This window comes from Heliangelus exortis, chromosome 6 (genome assembly GCF_036169615.1).
Source record: "Heliangelus exortis chromosome 6, bHelExo1.hap1, whole genome shotgun sequence".
Classification (NCBI taxonomy): domain Eukaryota; kingdom Metazoa; phylum Chordata; class Aves; order Apodiformes; family Trochilidae; genus Heliangelus; species Heliangelus exortis.
The window spans coordinates 27,861,480-27,883,445 of NC_092427.1; the positions used below are offsets into that span (position 1 = coordinate 27,861,480).

The 21,966-nt window shown below is 38.1% G+C and overlaps 2 protein-coding genes across 7 annotated transcripts in view; one reads left to right on the top strand and one right to left on the bottom strand.

The window, feature by feature from the left end:
* Nucleotides 1-9,617, top strand: part of ABCB11 (ATP binding cassette subfamily B member 11) — a 53,546-nt gene extending 43,929 nt beyond the window's left edge. For 4 of the 5 annotated variants that reach the window (XM_071747433.1, XM_071747432.1, XM_071747434.1 and 1 more), the window contains 7 exons: nt 989-1,192; nt 3,279-3,520; nt 3,634-3,790; nt 4,790-4,987; nt 5,767-5,973; nt 6,833-6,979; nt 7,632-9,617. In XM_071747433.1, coding sequence (XP_071603534.1) covers nt 989-1,192; nt 3,279-3,520; nt 3,634-3,790; nt 4,790-4,987; nt 5,767-5,973; nt 6,833-6,979; nt 7,632-7,832 — 1,356 coding nt within the window. In that variant the 3' untranslated portion in view covers nt 7,833-9,617. The remainder of the gene's footprint in view (nt 1-988; nt 1,193-3,278; nt 3,521-3,633; nt 3,791-4,789; nt 4,988-5,766; nt 5,974-6,832; nt 6,980-7,631) is intronic. The other variant, XM_071747436.1, reaches the window with a different exon arrangement.
* An 813-nt stretch (nt 9,618-10,430) lies between these two features.
* Nucleotides 10,431-19,463, bottom strand: G6PC2 (glucose-6-phosphatase catalytic subunit 2). Of its 2 annotated transcripts, XM_071747441.1 has the most exons (6): nt 19,136-19,463; nt 16,259-16,332; nt 15,810-15,919; nt 13,695-13,806; nt 12,746-12,861; nt 10,431-11,550 (listed from the first exon to the last, which is right to left on the bottom strand). In XM_071747441.1, exons 1-6 carry the CDS (start codon nt 19,169-19,171, stop codon nt 11,039-11,041), a joined length of 960 nt encoding a protein of 319 aa, XP_071603542.1. In that variant the 5' UTR covers nt 19,172-19,463; the 3' UTR covers nt 10,431-11,038. The 2 variants fall into 2 exon arrangements, with proteins under 2 accessions (XP_071603542.1, XP_071603541.1); XM_071747440.1 differs by lacking the exon at nt 19,136-19,463 and having other exon boundaries at nt 16,259-16,649.
* Between the last annotated feature and the right edge of the window lie 2,503 nt (nt 19,464-21,966).

Here is a 21,966-nt window from a genome sequence, read left to right on the forward strand (position 1 = left end):
AGCTACTTAAGCAGCAGTATCCTCCACCTTCCACTGCCTGACATGGCTCAGCCAACTGCTGCTGTTGTAGAGCAAGCTGAAGGTGAGAAGATGCACACAAGTGTCCAGGGGCTGAAAATGTCTACATCTGCACCAGGAGGAAGAAGTGGGCTCTTGGGGTGTGTGTTCATGGGTTTTACAGCTGCAGGATGCAGCTAAGAGCAGCTCTATGGTTGCTTCTTTTGGTAGCAACTCCTGAGCTGGGAGATAGATGTAACTTTCACCATGGCAGCCCCAAGGCACCTTGTCCTATTGCTGTAGGTCAGAGAGGTAGGTGATGAGCATTTTGAGCTGCAAGTTCACATCCTGCAAATTAATTAGACTAAAAATGATCAATATCACCTGTATATTTTTTTCCTAATACATAGCAACCTAGATCCTATCTAGGGCTGCTCCTTACTGCTATAAAAGAAAATAACTTTGGAGTAAATAAATCAGCTGTATTACAGAAAAAATGTTCTTGAAGCACCTGTACTTCAATAAAAGTGAAAAGTGATGTCAAAGATGTATTTAATTTTTTTTTTTAATTTTTCCTTTGTAAGGAGACAGGCAGAAATCCAACTTTAATTCATGCCTTCTCAGTGATATTTCTTACTGATTTTTGCACCGCTGAGACTTTGTTATTAATTCTTAAATTGCAAAAAGGTTCTTAAATCTAGATAGATAAATGAGGAATATTCAGATTAGTGATTCCCTAGGGAGCCAAGGGAACTGATTTCAATGGTAAAATCATCTTTCTCACAATCATTAGAAACAATTTTATGAGTTCTCATTGGAAAGCTTGGTGGGTGAAAGGAAGACGGGACATCTGCTGTACTTCTCTTGATACAGTGAATTGGAAACTTTATATTCAAACTGGATAAATTTCAGTTTTCTAAATTTCTATAGGAAAATTCATTTAAAGATTATTGGAGTAAATGTCAATCTTCTTTGTCTCTTTTCTTTGAAGGCAACTGGATCACAGATAGGAATGATTGTCAATTCCTTTACTAACATTGGAGTGGCCATGATTATCGCTTTCTACTTCAGCTGGAAACTGAGTTTCGTTATCCTGTGTTTCCTGCCATTTTTGGCCTTATCTGGAGCAGTGCAGGCTAAAATGCTGACAGGATTCGCCTCTCAGGACAAGAAAGCGCTGGAAGCTGCTGGACGGGTAACATTATCTATAAACTGATTTATATTTGCAGCCACAGGTATCTGAAAAGTCATATTTGGGACCATCAGTTATTGAAATATAATGAAACTGGCAATGTTTTGCAAGTAAGTTGTAATATTTAAGCTCATCAAACCCTTGAACATCATTGGGAACTTCCTAACTGCAAAAGCACTTGCTGCATGAAATGTGACTGAGTTTTCAAAAGCTACTGGCCCTAATTGGTAGACACAGATCCCTCAGGAGTCTATTTCACCTTTTCAGGTTTTATTTAAATACCCATATTTTGCTGCCCTGTGACTGAGCTATCCTCAGGAAGCAGTGATACTAAGTTCACTTGGAAATCCTCACATCTGTGAATTCAGAACTGAACTACTATCATTACAAGGATTTTAGAGAAAGCAGAATTGCTACTTCAGTGGGTCCTAATAGCTTACTACCACATTTTCCATCACTGTGTGCTGCTAGATCACAGGATAACTTTGCTATGTACAGATTTTAAGGGTCAAAATTCTACCAATTCTCATTTCTAGCTAGTATATAGTTGTTTGGTTGGTTCGTTTTTAATTAGATAAGCATTAACCCTTCTGCTGTTAATTTTTACCAGGAGACACAGGATATTCTTGTAATACTTTAAATTTTGCTCCCTGGTGAAAACATACCTGTGTAGCTATTAAACCAACTAGCACAAGACAAGAGGAAGGAATTCCTTTTCCTTGGAAAGAATGTGTCTGGTGTTCCATGACCCCTGGCTAAAGCCCTACTCCTTGTTACTCCATCTTCAGTGTCAGGGTTAGCAGCATCCCATGCTCTGTTGAGTCTAACGAGTCAAGGCATCAAATTACATTTGACAGAATTACCCAGAGGCTGTGCTGCAAAAGCCACTCAATGCTTCATCGGTTTCAGTAATGACTGATTATGTCTGGTGTTATTTTCTCATTTATTTGCCAGAACTGCATTCAAATGCTAAATACTCCGTTCTTCCACAGTGCTTGCTCATCAGCCATGCTAAACATGGAAAAGAAAGCCTGAACAATCCAGTTCACAGAACTTGCATATCTGCTCCTTCATGCTGTGTGATAATGCAGGAGATGTGACCCTGAAATTGGGTGGAATACTTGAAATTATTTGTATGCAGATCTTCTCAAGTGCTGAGAACATCCATAAGCCATATACTAGGCTATTGCTTTCCAAAAGAAAATGTCACACTATGAAGCTGCTACCAACGTTCAGGCAAAGTGCAACATTTAAAACAAATTTCTTGATAAAATTACCTGAGAAGAGTAGGGTGAAATTAGGATCAAAGAAATAGCCAATTTGCTTCTATAGGTGAAACTGGCTATTTCTGGGGGGACAGATACTCAAATTCTGACTAGCAATAGAGCATACAATAAAGCCCACAATTAAAGCTCCAGAGAAATTTCCACAGGGATTATCTAATAATTTCCCATGTTGCATTTCTCTATTTACATATGCAAGCTTACTTTTGCCTATGTACAAGGTAAAAAACCTAGAAATTGTGTCAGTGATGTTACAGGGATCATGGTGTCACCCTCCATTTATATGTTCCACCTCATCAGGCTTTTAGGACATAAACAAGAAGGTGGATGAACAGGTTAGGAAATGGATTAAAGTCAAGTGGTGCTAATTTATGAAGCAGAAGCAGGAGATAGCATCTGTTCCCCCTCTTTCTCTGCCTATTGCTGCAAAAAGTAAAATAGTTGAAATTAACATCTTTAATTAATAAATAGATGGAGTCAAGGAAAAAACAGTGCTCCTAAACACCTTGGCTTTTGTGGATGTCACATTTATTCACATTATGCAAAATAAATCATAAGTGAGAACAGCATGTGCCTGATTTCCTAAGTGTATTTGCAGTAACTCAGCTGTAGTGGAGCATTAGGAGCATTACTTTTGAGGCTTGTAGGAAGGGGATATTTGGGGAAGTCTGTATCATATCTGAATCAATTTATAGATGGCATGAGTGCCCTGTGTTCATAAAAGAATCATGCATTTGTGAAACAGCACAATCTAGTTCTCCAAGTAAAAATTAGGAGCTTTTACCCATATTTTTTTTCTCTTCCAGATCTCCAGTGAAGCCCTCTCTAACATCAGGACTATTGCTGGGGTAGGGAAAGAGAAAATGTTTATTAACAATTTTGAGAAGAACCTGGATATGCCCTATAGAGCTGCAATCAAGAAAGCACATGTTTATGGGCTTTGCTTTGGCTTTGCCCAGAGCATAGTGTTCATTGCCAATGCTGTCTCCTACAGATATGGAGGGTTTCTGGTTGACAAGGAAGGACTCCATTACAGCTTTGTGTTCAGGTGAAAGCCTGCCTGGAGCCAGAAACAGGCTCCTCTCCAGAAGCTCTGGTCTCAGTGTAGAGTTCAGTTTCTCAATGTCTTCCCAAGAATGACCGTGTCCCCCTTCCCTGCAGGGTGATCTCTGCTATTGTGACCAGTGGAACGGCTTTGGGAAGAGCTTCTTCCTACACCCCAAACTATGCCAAAGCCAAAACCTCTGCTGCACGCTTTTTCCAACTGGTTGATCGCCTTCCTAGAATCAGTGTTTACAGTGAAAAAGGGGAAAAATGGGTAAGAGCAGAGATGAGTGATTCGTGATGTCATTCATCTCAGTATAAGCACTGAAATTGCACAAATGACTTTGAAGTCAGGGAGGATTGGTGCTTTACAGGAAGGTTATACTGACTGTGTAGCTGTTGCTGTGCTCTCCTGGAAGCAGCAAGCTTTGTACTAGACAGCAAGAGTAACATAAAGTGTGGGTGGCTATTAGGAATTTGTCAGGGTAAAACTCCGGTAGATTGGAATGGGACCAATTTGGATGACTCACAGAATAGCTTGTGTTTTCTTTCTGTTCTGTGGTTTGTGCATAAAACTGACTATTGCTGGCTTATAGAGGAGGCGAATCATCTCTGAGTCAGGCAAAATGAAAATGCTCAGTCTTTGGTGAATTAGAAAGTCAGACCCAGAAAACTGAAACTGTTTTTCATTTAACTTATTTTTTTCAGAATTAAAAAAACCTTGAAATAATTGTTATCAATTAAATACATTAAACATTGTGCTTCTAACAATGAAAATTAAGTATCTTGGTTTCCTTCAGAGTTTTGTAAAAGAGTTTTTTAAGATTTCTAGGAAAACTGACCTGAATTCATGTATTAGCTTAATAATATGAATTGTGAAGTTCAGTTGATTTTATTTTTTTCACCCAATCTAGTTTGCAGAAATGTATTTGAGCTATCACAAAATTTACACTTACACAGTGTCTACATTAAAATATAAAACTTACTGTTTTGTAAGGCAGTCCTGTTTCCAGTTAGTGCCTCTGATTGCTTCGGTACAGGGAAGTATAAGCAGAGCAATAGTGTTATGCCTAATGGCTTCAACTCTGTAACAGCTACTCCAGTGTAGATTTTATCCCTCTTATGGGCTAATTTTACAAGCATAAATGTCATATTCTAAATAAGAGATGCAAGAATGGAACCTGAGGAAGAGTTACTTTGTACTTTAAAACGCAGTTTTGAGCTCAAGCTCACTGTAGTATCTTTTCTCATTTTTTTTTTTTTTTTTCACCAGGATGATTTCAAGGGAAGCATTGAATTTCTTAACTGCAAATTCACATACCCTTCTCGGGCTGATACTCAGGTCCTGAAAGGACTCTCTGTAGCTGTTAAGCCTGGACAGACTTTGGCATTTGTTGGAAGCAGTGGCTGTGGTAAGAGCACCAGTGTCCAGCTCCTGGAGCGATTCTATGACCCTGACACAGGCAGTGTGGTAAGCAAAGGAAACGTGGTTGGTGTGCTGTTGTTTCCAGCAATGCTACAGGAACTCTGACTGTGTCCTACTTCACATCCAAGCAGTGGTGGCACAAAAATCTACACAGCCTGGGCTTCAGCTCCTTCTAGTACAAATGTGGACTGTTCTGGCAGTTCCTGAGTATCATCTCAGATGTATTCAGGCAAGAACAGTACAAACCTCAGGTGCATCCTCGTGCATTATGAAGCCATAGGCTTTCACCTTGGTAGCTCCTGTATAAAACATACAATGTGAGCACAGGTAACAATCAAGTCTGAATGGAGCAACAAAGAGCCTGGAACATCCCTAAATATATAGATTCAACATGCAGATTCTTTGCAGGTCGAATTTGTCTAGATTTATCTTCCAGCTAATTACTTACTGTTTAAAAGCCATTGTGTATATTCCTCATGTAAATAGTGGTTCAATTTCTCTTTCTTTGGAGAAATGTAAATGTGGTGATCACCATGTCAGGAAGGTAAGAAAGCATGTGCCTAGCCTTATGCAATTAAATAGTTCACTTGGATTTGAGGTTAAGCAAGTGATCTAGTGTTGGGCTGGATCAAAGACATATACCCCCAAAATATATACATCATGCACAAAGGAGTAAAATATAAGCAGATTATTCAAATCACTTTAAATCAGTTGAGTTTGCATTTTAGTAATGCAGCTAAATAATTTAGTTTTGCTATAAACTATATGGGTCTTGTAAGCTGTTGTTTTGTAATAATATTGATTTTTCTTCTATTTCCTGGTAGTTAATAGATGGACATGACACCAAGAAAATAAATGTACAGTTTCTTAGATCAAAAATCGGAATAGTGTCCCAGGAGCCAGTGCTATTTGACTGCAGCATTGCTGATAACATTAAATACGGGAGCATCACCAAAGAGGTGACAATGGAGAAAGTCATAGAAGCTGCACAGAAGGCTCAGCTACATGATTTTGTCATGTCACTTCCTGATGTAAGTACCTGTGAGCTGCTGACTGTGAACTACAGATAGGCTGCTCAGTGTTCACTGCAGCGGGACTTGTTTCAAATCTAGTTAAAGTTGCCACACACATATGCCTTTTATTTACTTTTACAGCTGTAACAGTAGGAGCAAAGAGGGTGTCATGGCCATTCTTTATGTTCCTGAGATTTTGGGTGTGAGATGCTACTGGATTTTTACACAGTAGGCAAATATTTATAGAACTGAACACAGTTAGAACACTGAGTGAGAAGAAAAGGGAAGATTTTTCAAAGCCTTCAACAAAAAAGAAGCAGCAGCAGCACAGTTCAGCAAAGTGTTATGCCATATCAGGAACTATCAATCCTGCTCACAGCTGTGGGAAATTTGCCTTGTGAGTAGGGCAGACTTAGACAAAAATATTTGAAGCTGGATGCTTACATGCACTTAAGAAGGATTTAAATGCACTGAAATCATATAAATGTAAAACAGAAGAACATAAAAGATATGAATACAATTTAGGCACTCAAAAAAAACACTTATCCAGAATGGCCTTAAATCACTTTTAGCCTCTCTTTCAATATTTGGGGTGGGGGAATTTTTTTTTCCTCAGACAAATCAGCCAATATCTTGCTATCAAATTTTTCTTCCAGGCTCTTCACCATACTGTCCAGGCCTCATGCACTGCAACACTTGGCTTGGAAACATCTCCCAGATCTCTGTGTCACCCACACAGTGTTTCTACATTGCTGTTTTTTATAAGGAGGAGGCATTGGTCAGCACTCTTGCCTTTCTCCTCCCACTCTTCCTTCAGGCTGTTTACTGGTGTGTTTGCTTGTGCCTGAATAAAAAATTGATTTTATATATTTTTCAGAAATATGAAACTAATGTCGGGGCTCAAGGATCGCAGCTGTCACGTGGGCAAAAACAACGCATTGCGATAGCAAGAGCCATCATAAGAAATCCTAAAATTTTATTACTGGATGAAGCTACCTCTGCCTTAGACACTGAAAGTGAAAAGGTAAATGCGCAGCTTACAACATACAGTGCCTTTTTCTGTTCTATAGAGACATCTGGACATACCCCAGTACTTGACTGCAACACTGTTAACTCAGCACTTAAACCTTTAATGCTCTTTTTGAAAGATCCAGAAAGCAAGCTATAAAGAGAGCCAACTACAAGGGCTCTTAGACTGCCAATGAGAGGCAGCACTTTCCATACAAACTCCCTGGCTTTCAAAGCATTAGGTGGTAATGTTTCATAAATGTTCCTGCACATTACAAAACAAAGACAATGTACTCAAGTATATGAATGATGTGCCTGAATATCCAATAAGAACAAGTACTGAGGGCCTAAGAACTTGGGCAGAATTTGTGTAGCTTGTATACACTCAGAGATTAGAGAAATGGTGGACATTAAAAAACTTATCCAGACTGAATTGACATTCAGCATCTCAGCAGCTGATTTTACCTGTTCCTTCTTTGTACTGCTAATAAACAGAATTCCTGACCCAGATAAGCACGCCAGTAATATAAGCTTTGATTTAGCCTCCTTGTCACTTTTACAAGTGGTGCACAGTACACTTAACCTGAAGCAATAATCAGGTTTCTCCAGCTCTGAGTCCCAATTTGGTTTGCATATTTTCACTCTGACACTTTTCCTGTTGCCTTCAGACTGTGCAGGCAGCGCTGGATAAGGCCAGAGAAGGCCGTACCTGCATCGTCATTGCTCACCGCTTGTCCACAATCCAGAACGCCGATATCATCGCTGTGATGTCCCAGGGACTCGTAATTGAAAGGGGCACCCATGATGAACTGATGGCCATGGAAGGAGCTTATTATAAGCTTGTCACCACTGGAGCCCCAATTAGCTGAATTACTGTGATTCTAAACTTCAAAGATTCCTTTTCTGTTAGCAAATACTCTGCAGTGGGTATGGGTATGTCCGTACCCCGTTGTGCTGCAAAATGCTCTACAAGACTGTGAGTGCTGTGGTACCCTAAATGTATGCAGCTGTTTGCAGCTGTGTGCAGCATAACTGTCAGGCATAGGCAGGACTAAGCACAGGCTGATGGATTCAGGAAGTAGCTTAGCCCACTGATAAGGGAAAGAAAGCCTGAAAATGGGAAAATTCTTTGCTGGTGAGCTGCGGGAACTGCCACCACCTGCAGTCAGACTGCACAGTCTTGTCATTCCTCAGCTGTCAATCAAGAAATATTCCACTGTGTTGGAGTATGGAAAATGCCACTTGTCTGGGTAATCTCTGTGAATAAAAAACAATCCCAAGAATGATGCTGTGTATCTGAAGGGATCAAATCTCTCCTAATGTTTGGTCTGTGGAGGATTATGGGAGATACCCTTACTGAAAGGCCAGAACCCTCACCCTTCCACCCCCACTATCATGTGCATCAGCTCTGCTGTCTGGGGAGGTTGGGCTTCACTGATGCAGCTACAGCACCAACACAGCAGCACCCTGAGCCGGGCACAGCAGTGAAACTTAAACAGAACTGAAGAGTTCTTCCAAAGAAGGCAGCTCCACAAAAGTAAAGAAAGCAATCAAAAAGAGGAACAGAAGCAGATGAGGATCATTTTCCCTACACTTACCACTCCGGGCAAGTTATCAAATAGATTTTGTTTTGGAATAAATGTTTCAGTTAAATCAATGCAAAACCCTTCAGTTAATCATCTTTTCTATTGAGATGATGCTGGATAATATGTTCTTTTTTTTCCAGAAAGAAAGACAATGATGAGTGTTTTTACAGAAATCATAAATATAGTCAGTAAAGGTGGAAAAAAGTTATTATTAGCACCTTGCTTACGTTAAGCAGAGCTGATAAACCAAGCAACAATTAATTCCAAAAGGACAAAGGCGAGAAAGTACCTTCTTCTGTCAGAAGCTTCTAACTGTAGCAGTTTATCCTAAGGTCTACTGCATATTTCTCTGAATTATGTTATTGGTTATTGTTTGCAGAACTACATGACTCTTTCCTTTAGGGAGTGGGATCTTAGAAAAAAAGCAGATAGACAGAAAGTCTAAATTATAGTTTTAAAATTTAAATCCTATTTTTGAGTAATGGGATATTACCTGGAAAAGTTGTTCTCCATGTCCTAAAATCTGCAGTGGGGTTTACCCACTTTATAGCAAATCACACCATAATGGAGGTTCTTATACAACTATGCATCAGTGCCAACTACTGAAACTTGAATAGATATGTAAGGGTGAAAAGTTTATTAGACATCCCTTAATTCTGGGAAGCAAAAACCAACTTCAATTTTGGTACAACTCTATTGACAGAATCACTTCAACACCCCCTACTGAAATCCCATAGGTGACACTGAAATGCTATTTTCCCTAGGAAGTGTCTATTTTAACCCTTAACTGAAAATGAAAAAGGAAGCTGCATTATTTGCCTTCTGTTTTAATCTTTTTAGCCTTTTTATAGTTCAGAACAATTGTAAGTTTGGATAGCTTAGGACTGAACTATCAGTAACCTATTGACATACCTATAGTATATTTAATTTATATTAGTATTTAAGGCCATGGAAAAATAATGACTAATAAAACCTACAATTACTATGTACTTACTCTATAATTCTTTTGCTTGAAGGACACCACATTTGTGGCCAAAATTATACCAATAAATTGTAATTTTTACTGCCTCTTGTGCTTTAGCACTTCTCCTCTTACCCTGCAGACAAGCTCAAGAGTATCTTGCAGCAGGAAACAAGTATTTCTGTGTATTTACATCCCATCTGTGACAAGGGTCTGCTGTGCAGGATGGGGCTGTTGAGAAGGCCAAAGCAACCACACTATCCTCTGCCTGCAATGGAGCCTCCCATCTCCTTGCACAGGGACGTGGGCCCAGGTGGGTGATGATGCTACTATGGATTGTCATCCTAACATTTTTGGGCAGCTGGTAAATATTGGATGCTACGTATTGGGAAGTATGTCCACAAGCACTTGTACTGGTCTTAGATGTTTCTGGGTGCCATCTCCTTCCACTTTATACCTGGGAGCTATTGACAACCAGATGATTATAAAGCTCTTCAGCTCCTGTGCAAAGGGGTTAAAGGGTAAGTGGAGCTATGTGGTGTGCCTGTCCATGAGTAACAAGCCTTGAGGAGACTGCTTGGTGCAGATCTGGACTGACCTTTCCTCTTGCAATGACTTTGCCTGCAATCACATTTTCATGATTTACACAACAAATTGATTCAGGCTTGTGACTCTTGAAATGAGGGAATTAGACTAATTTACCTTTGCACTACAGGAGCACAAGCAAAATTCTTGAAGTAATATGGTGTCATTATTGACAACCTGCTTCATTTTTTGCTCTGTGTAGATGTAGAGGCCAAAGATTTGGTACATTATATTTATGCATTTTCAGCATCAAAGGTGTAATCTGTATCATTGATGATTTATGTGACTACTTTCAAAAAGTAAAAATGAAAAAAAATCACACAGTAATGCAAAAATATATTCTACAGAGTCTAATTGAAATAAATGTTTATTTTTTTTTCCATCTGGCTTAATCAGAAGCTGTTTTGCTCAGGAAGCTCAATAAGTTAAATCTAAAGCCTTCTTTTTAACTATGCTGGCCTTTTTCACAGTGCCTGGGTATAGCTGTACAGTTGTAGGTAGTGTGATACTCTCACACCATTATCTAGCAGTTTAACACAGTATCTCTCTATAAAAAAATTAAATACTGAGTATCACTATATACAACTGAGGCCTGAAGCACCATCTAGCTGGAGATGGACAGAACTAAAAGACCACCAAATAGCTACATAAAACTAGTTGATTATAGTTTTAAAACTTCATTATGACCCAGAGTATTGGGTATTTTTTACCATACTGCAGTGTGGTTGCAATATTTCTATGAATGAAATCAGTAATTATTATTTCTGAGCTGCCAAAGTCATTCTTGAATATACTAATTTTTGATGTACTGTTTACTTACCAGGAGCACACTGAAGATGCAGTGGCATCTCCCTTGGTTAAAATGAGTTAGCAAAACCACCTTTGTGAAAGGTTCTTGAACAGTTCATATCCATCCCCACATTGCTAACCATTTGGAAACTACCTAATTCAATTTCTTTTCAGTTGTCCTCATTAACGAGTGGACACAGTAAGGAACTAAGGCAACTACAGTCAGAGGCATAGCTGCACTCTTACAGAAAGAGAGCACATAGAACAAATACTCAGTATGAGTAGGTATCTTGATGAAATTATACAGCTGCAGTGTAGCTAAGGAAGCAGCTATACACAACACACGGAAACTTCTCTTACAGCTATTTTTACCTTTGCAGCTTGTGATGAACATTTCGGAATTAATTCCAAGACCTAAGCCAAAGAGTGCACCTAAATTCCTCACCAGTCCAGCAAATGGTGTTGTGTCAATGTTTATCCAGTCTGGATTGGCACACCACTTCTTGGCTTTTGGAACAGACCATAGCAAGTCAATATCAAGAAGCTTGAGGATTAGATAAAAGCCAAGGGCAAAGATGAAAAGAAACAAGTTTGTCTTCATGTACATTCTCAAGCTTGCTGTCTGAATTGCAGAGGTATGCTCAAATGCTTCTGCCACAAGAATGCCTGTGGATTAGAAACTCATGGTTACAGGGAACAGCACATTTGTACTTTGAAGAAGCACTTTTACAGTGCCCCTGTAGAATTTGTACTTTAAGGACAGAACAATATATCTATGTATTATTTGTGTGTATATATATATATATATATATGCACACACATACATACATACATACACAATTTACCACTTCTGTTGTACATTACAAAACCTTTCCTTCCACTCAAAACTGCTAATTTGGAAAAAAAATTAAATACCAAGCACCACATGTTTTTTGATATGAGGCATGCCTTAGGCCTGACTGCATCTCACAGGAGACAACCGGTCAAACATTAGATACCAACTAGAACACTTCAACAGAACTCCTCCACTCAAAGACTGGGCCCATCAATACAGAATTCAATACTGGTTCCCATACAGGCTTTGAGTCTTGACAGAAACCACAGAGAACACACTTATATTCTTTCTTACTCATTTTGTCCTGGTTATGGAAAGCTGGACTGCAAGATGTTAGCCAGAGCTGCCCAGGCTGGTCTGCATCAGTGAATGACAACTGGAGCAGGCAGCTCATACCCAATGCCCTGGTCACCCCTCCTTAAAATCAGATAGGTACCAGAGACATCGTTCATAGTTTGAACTCCCAAAATACTAACTTGAAACATGGTTGAGTCTGAAGAATGTACTTCAACTTAAATAATCCTGGGGAGTTTGCACTGGTATAATTTGCCTTTTCCTCTTTTTGCTACAGGCCTCTGGCTCTGTGTTTGTCCACACTGCACTCATGCTAGTTTGTGCCTGGACACAAATTGAAGTGAACCAAATAACTTCCTCCTGGGAGGATAGGTCAGGGCCATGTAGAACTAACTTCCTCTCTGATCCCTTCCACACAGACAACATGTATAAAATCATATGCAGCCAGTATAAATCAGCTAGTGCCAGCCTGTAGCAGTGTGGGCATAACACAGCCAGCATCAGCAGGCACTGGACAAGGGTTCACTCTCTATGTGAATCACAAAGGCAGTGGATACATATCACCCCACATATTTTACCTTTAGACTATTATCAAATCCTTGATTTTCCAGAGAGCAGAGAGCACCACTACAGCTGCAAGCTGAGTAGTACTATTAACAATCTCTCACCTTTTTGCATACTTATTTTTTTTCAGGCTTATGTTGAAAAGAAAAGAAAAAACAGAAGCATTACCAGCAAATACTCCAAGAACTACTTGATGCGGGAAATGCGTTGCAATGAACACTCTTGAGATGCACACACTGATCTGGATAATCCAAAAAACACTCCAAAGGAATGACCATGTCAATCTAAGAGGGAAATGGAACATGTTAAGAAAATAAGACAAGATATTTTTCTTAGAAATTACACCAGGCCCCTTTGTGTCAGGCTTATATTTTTAGCAAGCAGAGGTTTACAAGTAGAGAAGTTTAGAAGCTGATTATTAGAAACTGGATGTCAGCAATAAAACATCAGTAACAGTGGTTGCTCTTGAAGCTCCATCTAGGGCTGTAGGAACAGACCCTAGTAGTTTAGTGGTTTTAGTGATGAAAGTCATCAATGGCAAGATAAATTAGTACAAGTGCCTCAAACATACTTCTCACCATGAAGTCACACTTAAATGCAAAAGTTCAATTATTAGGTAACAAATTTCACAATGTATTGGAACAACCTTGTCAGGCTTAGAAAAAAAAAGCCATCAAAGCAATTATAAGACTTCCCCACAGAGCTGAGTAACATGTTACATGGAACTTTACCAATATTTCATGTATTTGCTTTAAAATAGATGAGAATGACTACTATCGGAGCAGTAAATTTATGTATTAACTAAAAGTTCCAACACATAAAGACAATTAATAGAATTTGAAATTTCCAATACTGAAGCTGTGACGTCCTTTACCAGGACCTGATTCAAAGATATTGTATGCAATGACTCTAAGCTAATAAATACCAACCTATATAAATGGATAAATCCTCTTAATATTATTTTTCTTCACCTGAAGTAGATAATAATGAAGGCTTTGTTTTTTCTACAAACTGGACAAAACAGACTACAAATTTTTGGTTCAGTCAAATCCATGAAAAGCATTGCATGTATATAAGGAACTGTCTGCATGAGTTAGAATTATGAAAAGACACTGACCTGTGAAGGGTAACTGCTGATTTATCTTTCAATCTAACTGTGTAGCTAAGTGCTGCTGTGACCATTACATACCAGACACAGGAAGATCCCATGGCATGTCCAGATGGGCTTCCTAATAAAAATAAAAAGGAAATGTTAAAAATAAAATGTTACCAAAAGTTACCATTTGTCATGTAGAAAATACCTATTGGCAGTTACTCAGGCATGTAATTGTTTAGAAAGAAAATGCTTAACAAAGGCTTCTCAAAAGGTAGTTTTCTGATTACAAATTTTTCAGAAGGCACATCTATACAGAGTATTTGTCTGAAATCAAGTAGGCAACAGCTGAATCCTAAACTCCACAACACAACAAGGGTACTGATGTTGCAGAGCAGCATTGGGAAATCTTCTCTTTGTTGTCTTCTAGGAAAATATGCAGGAAAAATCTTTCATAGATCATCAGCAAATTGCCTACTAGAATCAGCATGAACTCCACTTTACGGTTCATGTTCTTAAAATCTTACAAATACCAGATGGCTGCAGAGTTTTAGTTCAGTTCATTTCAGAAGTAAAAACCAAATTCAGGTCCTAGATTGCTTGCCACATAGTCATATAAGAAGTTCCCTCAGCTTTCCCTTTTGTTGAGCTACAGAGTTAACAGTTGAGGCTACCCTAGCAATATTTGGATGTGTACATCTCACATCTGTGGCTGCTTCTCTAATCTTTTCATATTAAGTGCTTACTTTAAAAATGTGTGAAGTACCATATAAGCTCTCACAATGACTGTGTGCACCTAACAGGTGAGTGACAGATACTGCTGATGGTCAAGGGCAAACCTGGAGGTGGGAGAAAATGTGATCATTATAAATGCAAATGAGGAATCGATATCAGAATGGTTCCCACTGAACAGAAATGAAAATGACCTGTTGCTTCTGGAAGAAAGTAACAGGAAGAAAGGCCTTCTGGTTCAATGAATCAAAATTAAGCACTGACTGGTTCCAAGCCAGAGCTTGGAATTACATGATGCTGAATGGGCTCAGTTCTGAAGTCTTCTGAAAAGGCCTGAAGGATCTTAATACTTCAGGTTAGGTCCCAAATGAACGCACTTGAAATAGACTGCAGATCACATACAGAGCAGGCATTATCAAATCTTGATACAAGTACTTAAGTTTCTTATTCAAAATCACATTGGGCTATCATGCAGGGTATTGTTAACAAAACACAGCTCTGCAAACCACTTAAAAGCTTGCAGTGGCATTGACAAGGCACAAAGCACAATCATTTTCACAGTCTATATTTTCATGTACAAGTTAAACTAAATTCAGTCAGTTATGTCCAAGCATGCTTACCTTACTTCACATATTAAATGAACACTGCATAAGTTAACTTAAATTCATCTGTGCTTCATTTGAGTTCCACAGAAAAGACAATGAGATGTACAAAATTGTAAATACATTGGAAAAGTGCATTTTCTTAAAGACTATTTTCCCCCATATGTTTGTACACATATTTCCCCCCCCCACACACACACATTCAGTGCCAGTGTCTGGTTCTGGGAAGAGTGGTTCTCTTTTACACTTTATTTACACTATTTATCACACACACAAATGTGATACATTTGTGATACATAACCCATTGTTAATACTGTTGTTATTTACCCTGAACCACCTGCTAGCTTTTGTGATTTCAGTAATTCTTTCAATAGTGCACAAGCCCTCAACTCAACTCAACAGCCCTCTGCTCTGTTCTGGAGCAGTCTTAAACAACGTGGAATTTTTCTCCCCTACCTGACATAACAAAGCAGGTGTATCACTCTTTCTGAATCTATAACATGGTTTTTTTTCCTTGCTCTTTTTTTTCCCTTCCTGGTTCATACCATTGGAAGTTATTTTTAAAGTACTTTTAAAGTAAGGTATTTTTAAAGGCAATGAAGCAAACATTCTTGTCATAGAGAAATGAAATACCTATCACGTTTTATTTCTTCCTTTTTCTCTTACTGTATTTAGGTGCTATTTTAAACATGAGCTCTGAGATTTGTATATCATACAAGATCTTCATAGGTCAAGTCCTCTCCCCCTTAGAAGCCATTATCTCTATTAAATGTAATCTATTAATATAATCTCAAAAAATTCTTACCTGGTCCAGTTTCACATGTTATAGGAAACTGCTCAAGACATGGGTTTGACTGATTGGGATAAATCATTGTTTCTTGCACCCACCAGTATGGGCGATGGCCAAATAAAATCCTGACAAAAAATAAAATAAATGAAGCATAAATGGACTATATATATATATATATATATATATATATATATATGAAGGGCCAGCAAAGCCTGATACATAATCTTACAAGGAATATGAAGAGATATAATACCAAAACTACTCTATAGAGTTCTATAAGTTCTTCTTGTCTTAAAAAAGGGTCATTTCAGACATATCTTAACTATCTTCATTGTCAATTTCTGTTTTATAATTACAGGGGAAAGTCTACTTGTACATTATTCACAAAAGGTTTTCTAAACTTGAGGCATATACAGTAATTATCATTAAAAATAACGAATTTTAAAATAAATCTGACTTCTTACCATTTAAATATCAGGTTGAACCAATCTCCAATGACTGCCACCCATATCATTTTAGTACCAACCACTTGGTTGAGCTGAAACCAAAGAGGAAAATAAATTGAAAATATATTCCGGGGATCTCCAACATGTGACATAAAATTAAGAAAATCCTGGTATGCCCTGTAGTCCCTCTGTAAATGCTGAATGATAAGCACGCCATTGCTGTGAAGGAGATCCATCTTAATGGATTAAATTGTACTTGAAATATAGTCAAGTTCTTTTAATCTTAAGTTGCTAGTGAGAATGAGAACCACAGAAGGGATCTATTAAAAAATGAGAGAAGCTGATTGAAGTTGCCTTTATATTGTATCGGTGTGGTGTACTCAGCCATTCCTCCAACACGTGGTTCCAAGTCTCTGGTAAAGCACATGAGTCTGTTAGCACTGGAAAGCTTTTCTGTTTGCAAATTTTAATTGGAGGAAACTAAGTGAAGTACATGCTGAGCAGCAGCAAATTGTAGGGAAAGTTTTGTGGGAACACAATGCATGAATTATGTGATCTTTTGTGTGAACAGTTGGAACATGTTTGCTTGAATTTTTTTCACAGTTCATTTCTCTGCAGGACGGACATTAGTAATGTGTATACTTCATTAAGTGTTGCCTGCATAAAGGATAGAAAGAATACACAAATAATTGGTCTTTGTGGAACTGCCATTACCCCTGTACATTTCACTCTTCGGCTACCATGCCACAGCTGATACCTTGCACACCACACCTTCAGTCATGGAAAATACAACAAACAAACATCCATACATCAATGATGCTGTTGAGCTCTAGGTTCAGTTTGAAAGCAGCCATATTCTCAGAGCTCTGAAAAAGAATAATTTCCTTCATCCATGAGGCCACATTAATCCAGGGTACAATGCAGCTGAAGCTTAGCCTGAGCCATCTCATTCAGCATCACCATTCTCACACATTGCTTACATGATGCAAGTCCTACACACCTCTGCCAGCAGGAGCTGAAGCCTGACCTACTGCAGCCCCTGTCTTGCTGCCCAGCCTAGCAAAACAAGACCTGCTTTGCAAACCAGAAAAAGGCTGGGAAGAGCTGATTCCAAGTACTTCCCTTAAGTATTCCCAAGTGAAGCCTTTGGGTTCTCCAGATCCAATAGCCTAGAGGAAACAGATTCTGCCAGATGGCAAGATTTTAAGAGCATACTAGCACCTCAAATTTTATCAATATTAGTACTAATAACTGCAGCATAGAAAAAAATTATGTTTATTTGTGAGGTGGCAATGAGAAACTTTTTTCCACAAGAGATGAAATAGATACCACCTGAGCAGCAAGAGGAAAACCTCTGTTCTTTATCAGGCTCTCATATTATCTTCTGTTAAAAATCACCTGTATCTCTGAACCAAATCAGAAAACAAAAGCAGTTGTATATATATATATATGCACTGTGCATTTCCCTACTGTTTTCTCCATGGCACTTAAAGCTAAACTAAAAAACTATGGAGACAAAGATATGAACTACTTAACTGTTTTTGCTAAAGAGAGACAACAGCTTAACAGGGCTTTATGATGTGTGGTCAGGGAAGTCACATGGAAACATTAAGTAGATTCAACAAATAAGACATGACAAATAGATGGACTTAGAAGACCTCTCTTCCTGACACAACCTCACATTTACTTTAGCTATTAATAGTCTGGTTTTAGAAACTTTTTAGCAGATTTAAACCTTGTATGTTTATTGCTACCAGTTCCATTAAGCCATGTAGAAAGCCTTAAAGAGATCTAAAATTCTATGCACTGTTTCTAGGTAGCAACTACAATATTTTCTGTACTTTGACTGACTTTTCAGTTGGTATCACCTGATTTAAACCCAAATTTTCAGGATATTTCACCAATCAATATTTCCTAGCTTTTTAGCTGCAAATATCTGGGGAGGTTTGTTTCTTGCTAAGCCATAAAGCTTATAGCTCTTCAGTGTGTCCAGTAAGGGAACTGTCAAACAAATTAACTGATGTAACTAATTTTCCCTCTCCCAGCTCTTTTCCAATAACTTACTTGTTTAGAAACATGTCTCTTAATTACCTTTTTATACAGTAGAGTCTTCTTGCTACTTTTTTTTTTTCCCAAAAGTATCTCTCCTTTAAAGATGAGTAGGACTTACAGTAACAACAATAAAAATCACTCTCTTAGACATGCCTGGGTTTAGTATGCAAAAATGTGGAAAATCTGAGGCTTTCTTCTGTTTTTTCAGTCTAACTTATAATGGATAATTAGCTTTAAATATGAGTGTAAATGTCAAGTCAGTTGGTTGCTGAGTAATGGGTGTCTTGCCTGTACTACTTAGGTAAAACTGGAACTTCAATGAGGTTAAGTCTAAATTACTATTGTTATATTGGGGAAAATACTTCAAAATAATGAAGTTTCCATCAAGATACAATTTAATCGTCTTTCCATTGCAATAACTTTTTGCATATGCTTTAAAATTCATAAATATAATGACACCCAATGATGTTACACACTGCCATAGTGTTGCATCTGCTCAGGCTGAACTTTTCTTTGGACAGAACCATTCAGGCACACTTTGGTTAATATATAATGTCTGAAAGTACATCTTGCCAACGTTTCAGTAGAGTAACCTCTTTTAGAATTAATGCTAAAGGCCTCCTGATACTTTCATTTTTAAGATTCTGCAGCTGGTTCATATGCTGCTATCTTTCTGATTGGAAAGATAAGCCCCTTAGACATAATGAAGTCTAACAGCTAACAGCGAACATAAATAAGATACAGTTTTCTCCTACATTCTTTCTGACTGCTTCAGAGCTCCAAAATCTGCATCTTAGACACAGAGGAGTCATATTTATAAAAAAAATGTTTAAAAGCTCCCACCCAAATCCACGGTGTACAGACCAGAAAGCAAGACATTTTTGAACAAGTCAGCAGTTTCTATGAGAAAGGCAGTTCAGGTGATGTTCTCATTGTGCCTGGAAGCACTCATGATCCTGCTTCATCCAAGAGGCAAAATACCTTCCTGGCTCTAGTAACCAGCAGAGAAAAGATGATGAAATATTTTGAAATACTGATTTAATAATTTGTTTAGACGAAAAAAGGAGAAATACTTCCTCAATGAGCTTTGCTTCCTCCTTTTCTATACAAAGCACTGCAAAATGCTGCTGTAATACACTTAGTATTTTAAAGTCACTCAAAATAGTATATGAAATAAAATTACTTGCTGCATATTAGTACACACAATTGTGAGGAAAACCAGTGAACTGTACAAAATGGTCAAAATGTGTGTGCAATCAAGTTTTTACATCAAACCTTTGTCTTGTTTTGATATTATATAACTAAGGTTTCACCTTCGTGTGATCAAATGAGTTCTTAGTGCAAAGCAAAAACCTTTAAAATGCTATCCTTTCAGATAGAGTTTTTAATTGATGCATATTTTCTGGATTTATTTTCCAAGACAGACAAAACCAGAGACATTCCAAAATTTTATGTATTTTTGGAAATAATACAGAAAGAAGAATTATATTGATGATCCACTGAAGGGAGAATAAAATGCTTACAGCTACTCTACCCTTAACATATTAGAGCAAATATTACATAACGGATATCAGATGTTGTTGAGCAAATGTTTGCAAGGGAAGGAAAAGCCATCAAAGCAAACATTTTCTAAAACACTGCTAATGGAAGCCTGTGTACTAGGCCTAACTTTCTGGTACATTATGCTTAGTTAATTGAACAATGACATTGATTTCCACATCAGTGTTTTCATTGGCACTGCACCACCTACAAAGATTAATTAGCAATTTAGTAAGTTCACAAGTAGACACTGTGTATGGCAACTATTTTCTTAAGTATGAATATATTCCAAATGAAACACAATAAAATATATCTCAATTTTAGACTTAGGAAGAGAAGAATTTTTAGAGAAGCCCTTCCTTTTTTTCCATATTGTATTCCCTCAAGCAGCCCTCACTGGACCCAGGCAGTTCAAGTTAAGGTCAGGCTTCTTTAGGGCTGGACTCGACCAGGAGAGGGTTAGTAAATACTAACATGAAGCTGTTGTTTTCTCTTGGTTCTGCCACCTTATTAATCTTAATCTTTCTGAGTTATTACACTGTCAGTATTTCTCACTATAATATTAACTATGCACATATGCAAAACAATAAACCTCGTGTTTGGGATGTAACAGTAACTGTCAGATCTTAATACTTGTTTATATTTGTGTGTGTTTGTATATGCAACAGCACAAATGATAGGAACAGTGCATAGCATAGAATTTTGGAACGTTTCTCTAGTCCCTGAAAGTAGCCCCATGCCAACCACAGCTCAGTGAGGCTGGAAACCTGTCAATAGAAGTAACTGAGCCTGTTTATTATCACCAGTGTTTCAATTTTGTGTTCTTTCCACTTAAGATGCAAGAACTCTCCAACCCTGAACTATAGCTCTCAGCTACCCCTTAACCCAGCACCGGAACAGCACAGTGTGGACTCTGGACTAGCAACACAACGCAGCAACAGCTCTTTGCTGGCAACAGCCTGCCCTGCAGTTTGATTGCAGGTTAACAGCCACCCTGCTGCTGCTGTTGTGTATCCTGGAACCTTAATTTTAACCAGGTACCCTTGGGTTACAAAGACACCAGTGAAGAGCTGGCAAATGCAGAAAAGAGGTACATGGTTCAGTGACACTGTCTCCAGCAAAGCTCACAGTGCTAGAAACAGGGAATAGGGCAAATTGCTGTTGAAACTTTATTTGATCCATGACTACCCTGTGGCTCGATATGAAAGAGATATACAGGAAAACTTTTCAAAGTGTCTGGGTTAGAGTTACAGTAAGGTTATGTGCCAGCATTAATGATTATGGAGCCTCTTGACTCAGACTTAACAGGATTTAAGAAGCATATGACTTGTGCTGGTTTTGGTCATGAGGCCACATTTCTGTTTGTGGTTGGTAAGAGCTGGCAGTTTGGACAGAAAAGTAACACCTGCAAAAATCAGCACGCTTCATTTAAACATGCAGTTGGTAAGATGATTGTGGAGAGTTTGAAGCAGGAAAGTGAATTTGAAGATAGGTTATACTGTAAGTTCATGTGTCTAGAAAACACTGGGAAAGGACCCCCAAATCAGACAGAAAGAAAGATCAATTAAGATACGGATTGTGATAGTAAATGCCACAGGCTATATTTATTCTTTGGCTGGTGATACTCTAAACCAAAGAAATAGGACTAATGAAATCCAGAAAAATTTCACCACTGAAAAAAGATACCTAACATTCAGAACTAGTGACAGATACTGTGGAGTGAACCAATTATCTATGGTAATGAAATGAGTCAGAAGAGAGCAGACTGAAGAACACAACAAAAGATCACAGATTAGTATTCAGGATATCTTTAAATTAGTTGAACTTTTATTTACTAAACTCCAAGGACAGGGAAAATTCTGTATTCAGAAAATTATGAGCTCAAATAATAAAAGGTATTGATTTTAGGGGCAACATTTAAACTTTATACTGGCAGCATTCGTTAAGCTATGTTTAAAGTCTGACTGGGAAAACAAGAGAAATGGTCCTGGTTAAAAAAAAGTGTTAAGATGCAGGCTCCATAACACCCAAATTTATATGTGGCAATATAATCTTCCTTGAACCAGTCCAAGTTCAATATATTTAAGTTTGAAGCAGATAAGAAACAGCAGTCTAATAGTTTTCAGACCAATGTT

Coding starts and splice junctions, on each gene's coding strand:
- G6PC2 (XM_071747440.1), bottom strand. CDS start 16,476: ATGGATCTCCTTCACAGCAATGGCGTGCTTATCATTCAGCATTTACAG. Junction 15,920..16,258: donor TTCAACCTGATATTTAAATG/GTAAGAAGTCAG, acceptor ATTTTTTGTCAG/GATTTTATTTGGCCATCGCC. Junction 13,807..15,809: donor AACATGTGAAACTGGACCAG/GTAAGAATTTTT, acceptor TATTTTTATTAG/GAAGCCCATCTGGACATGCC.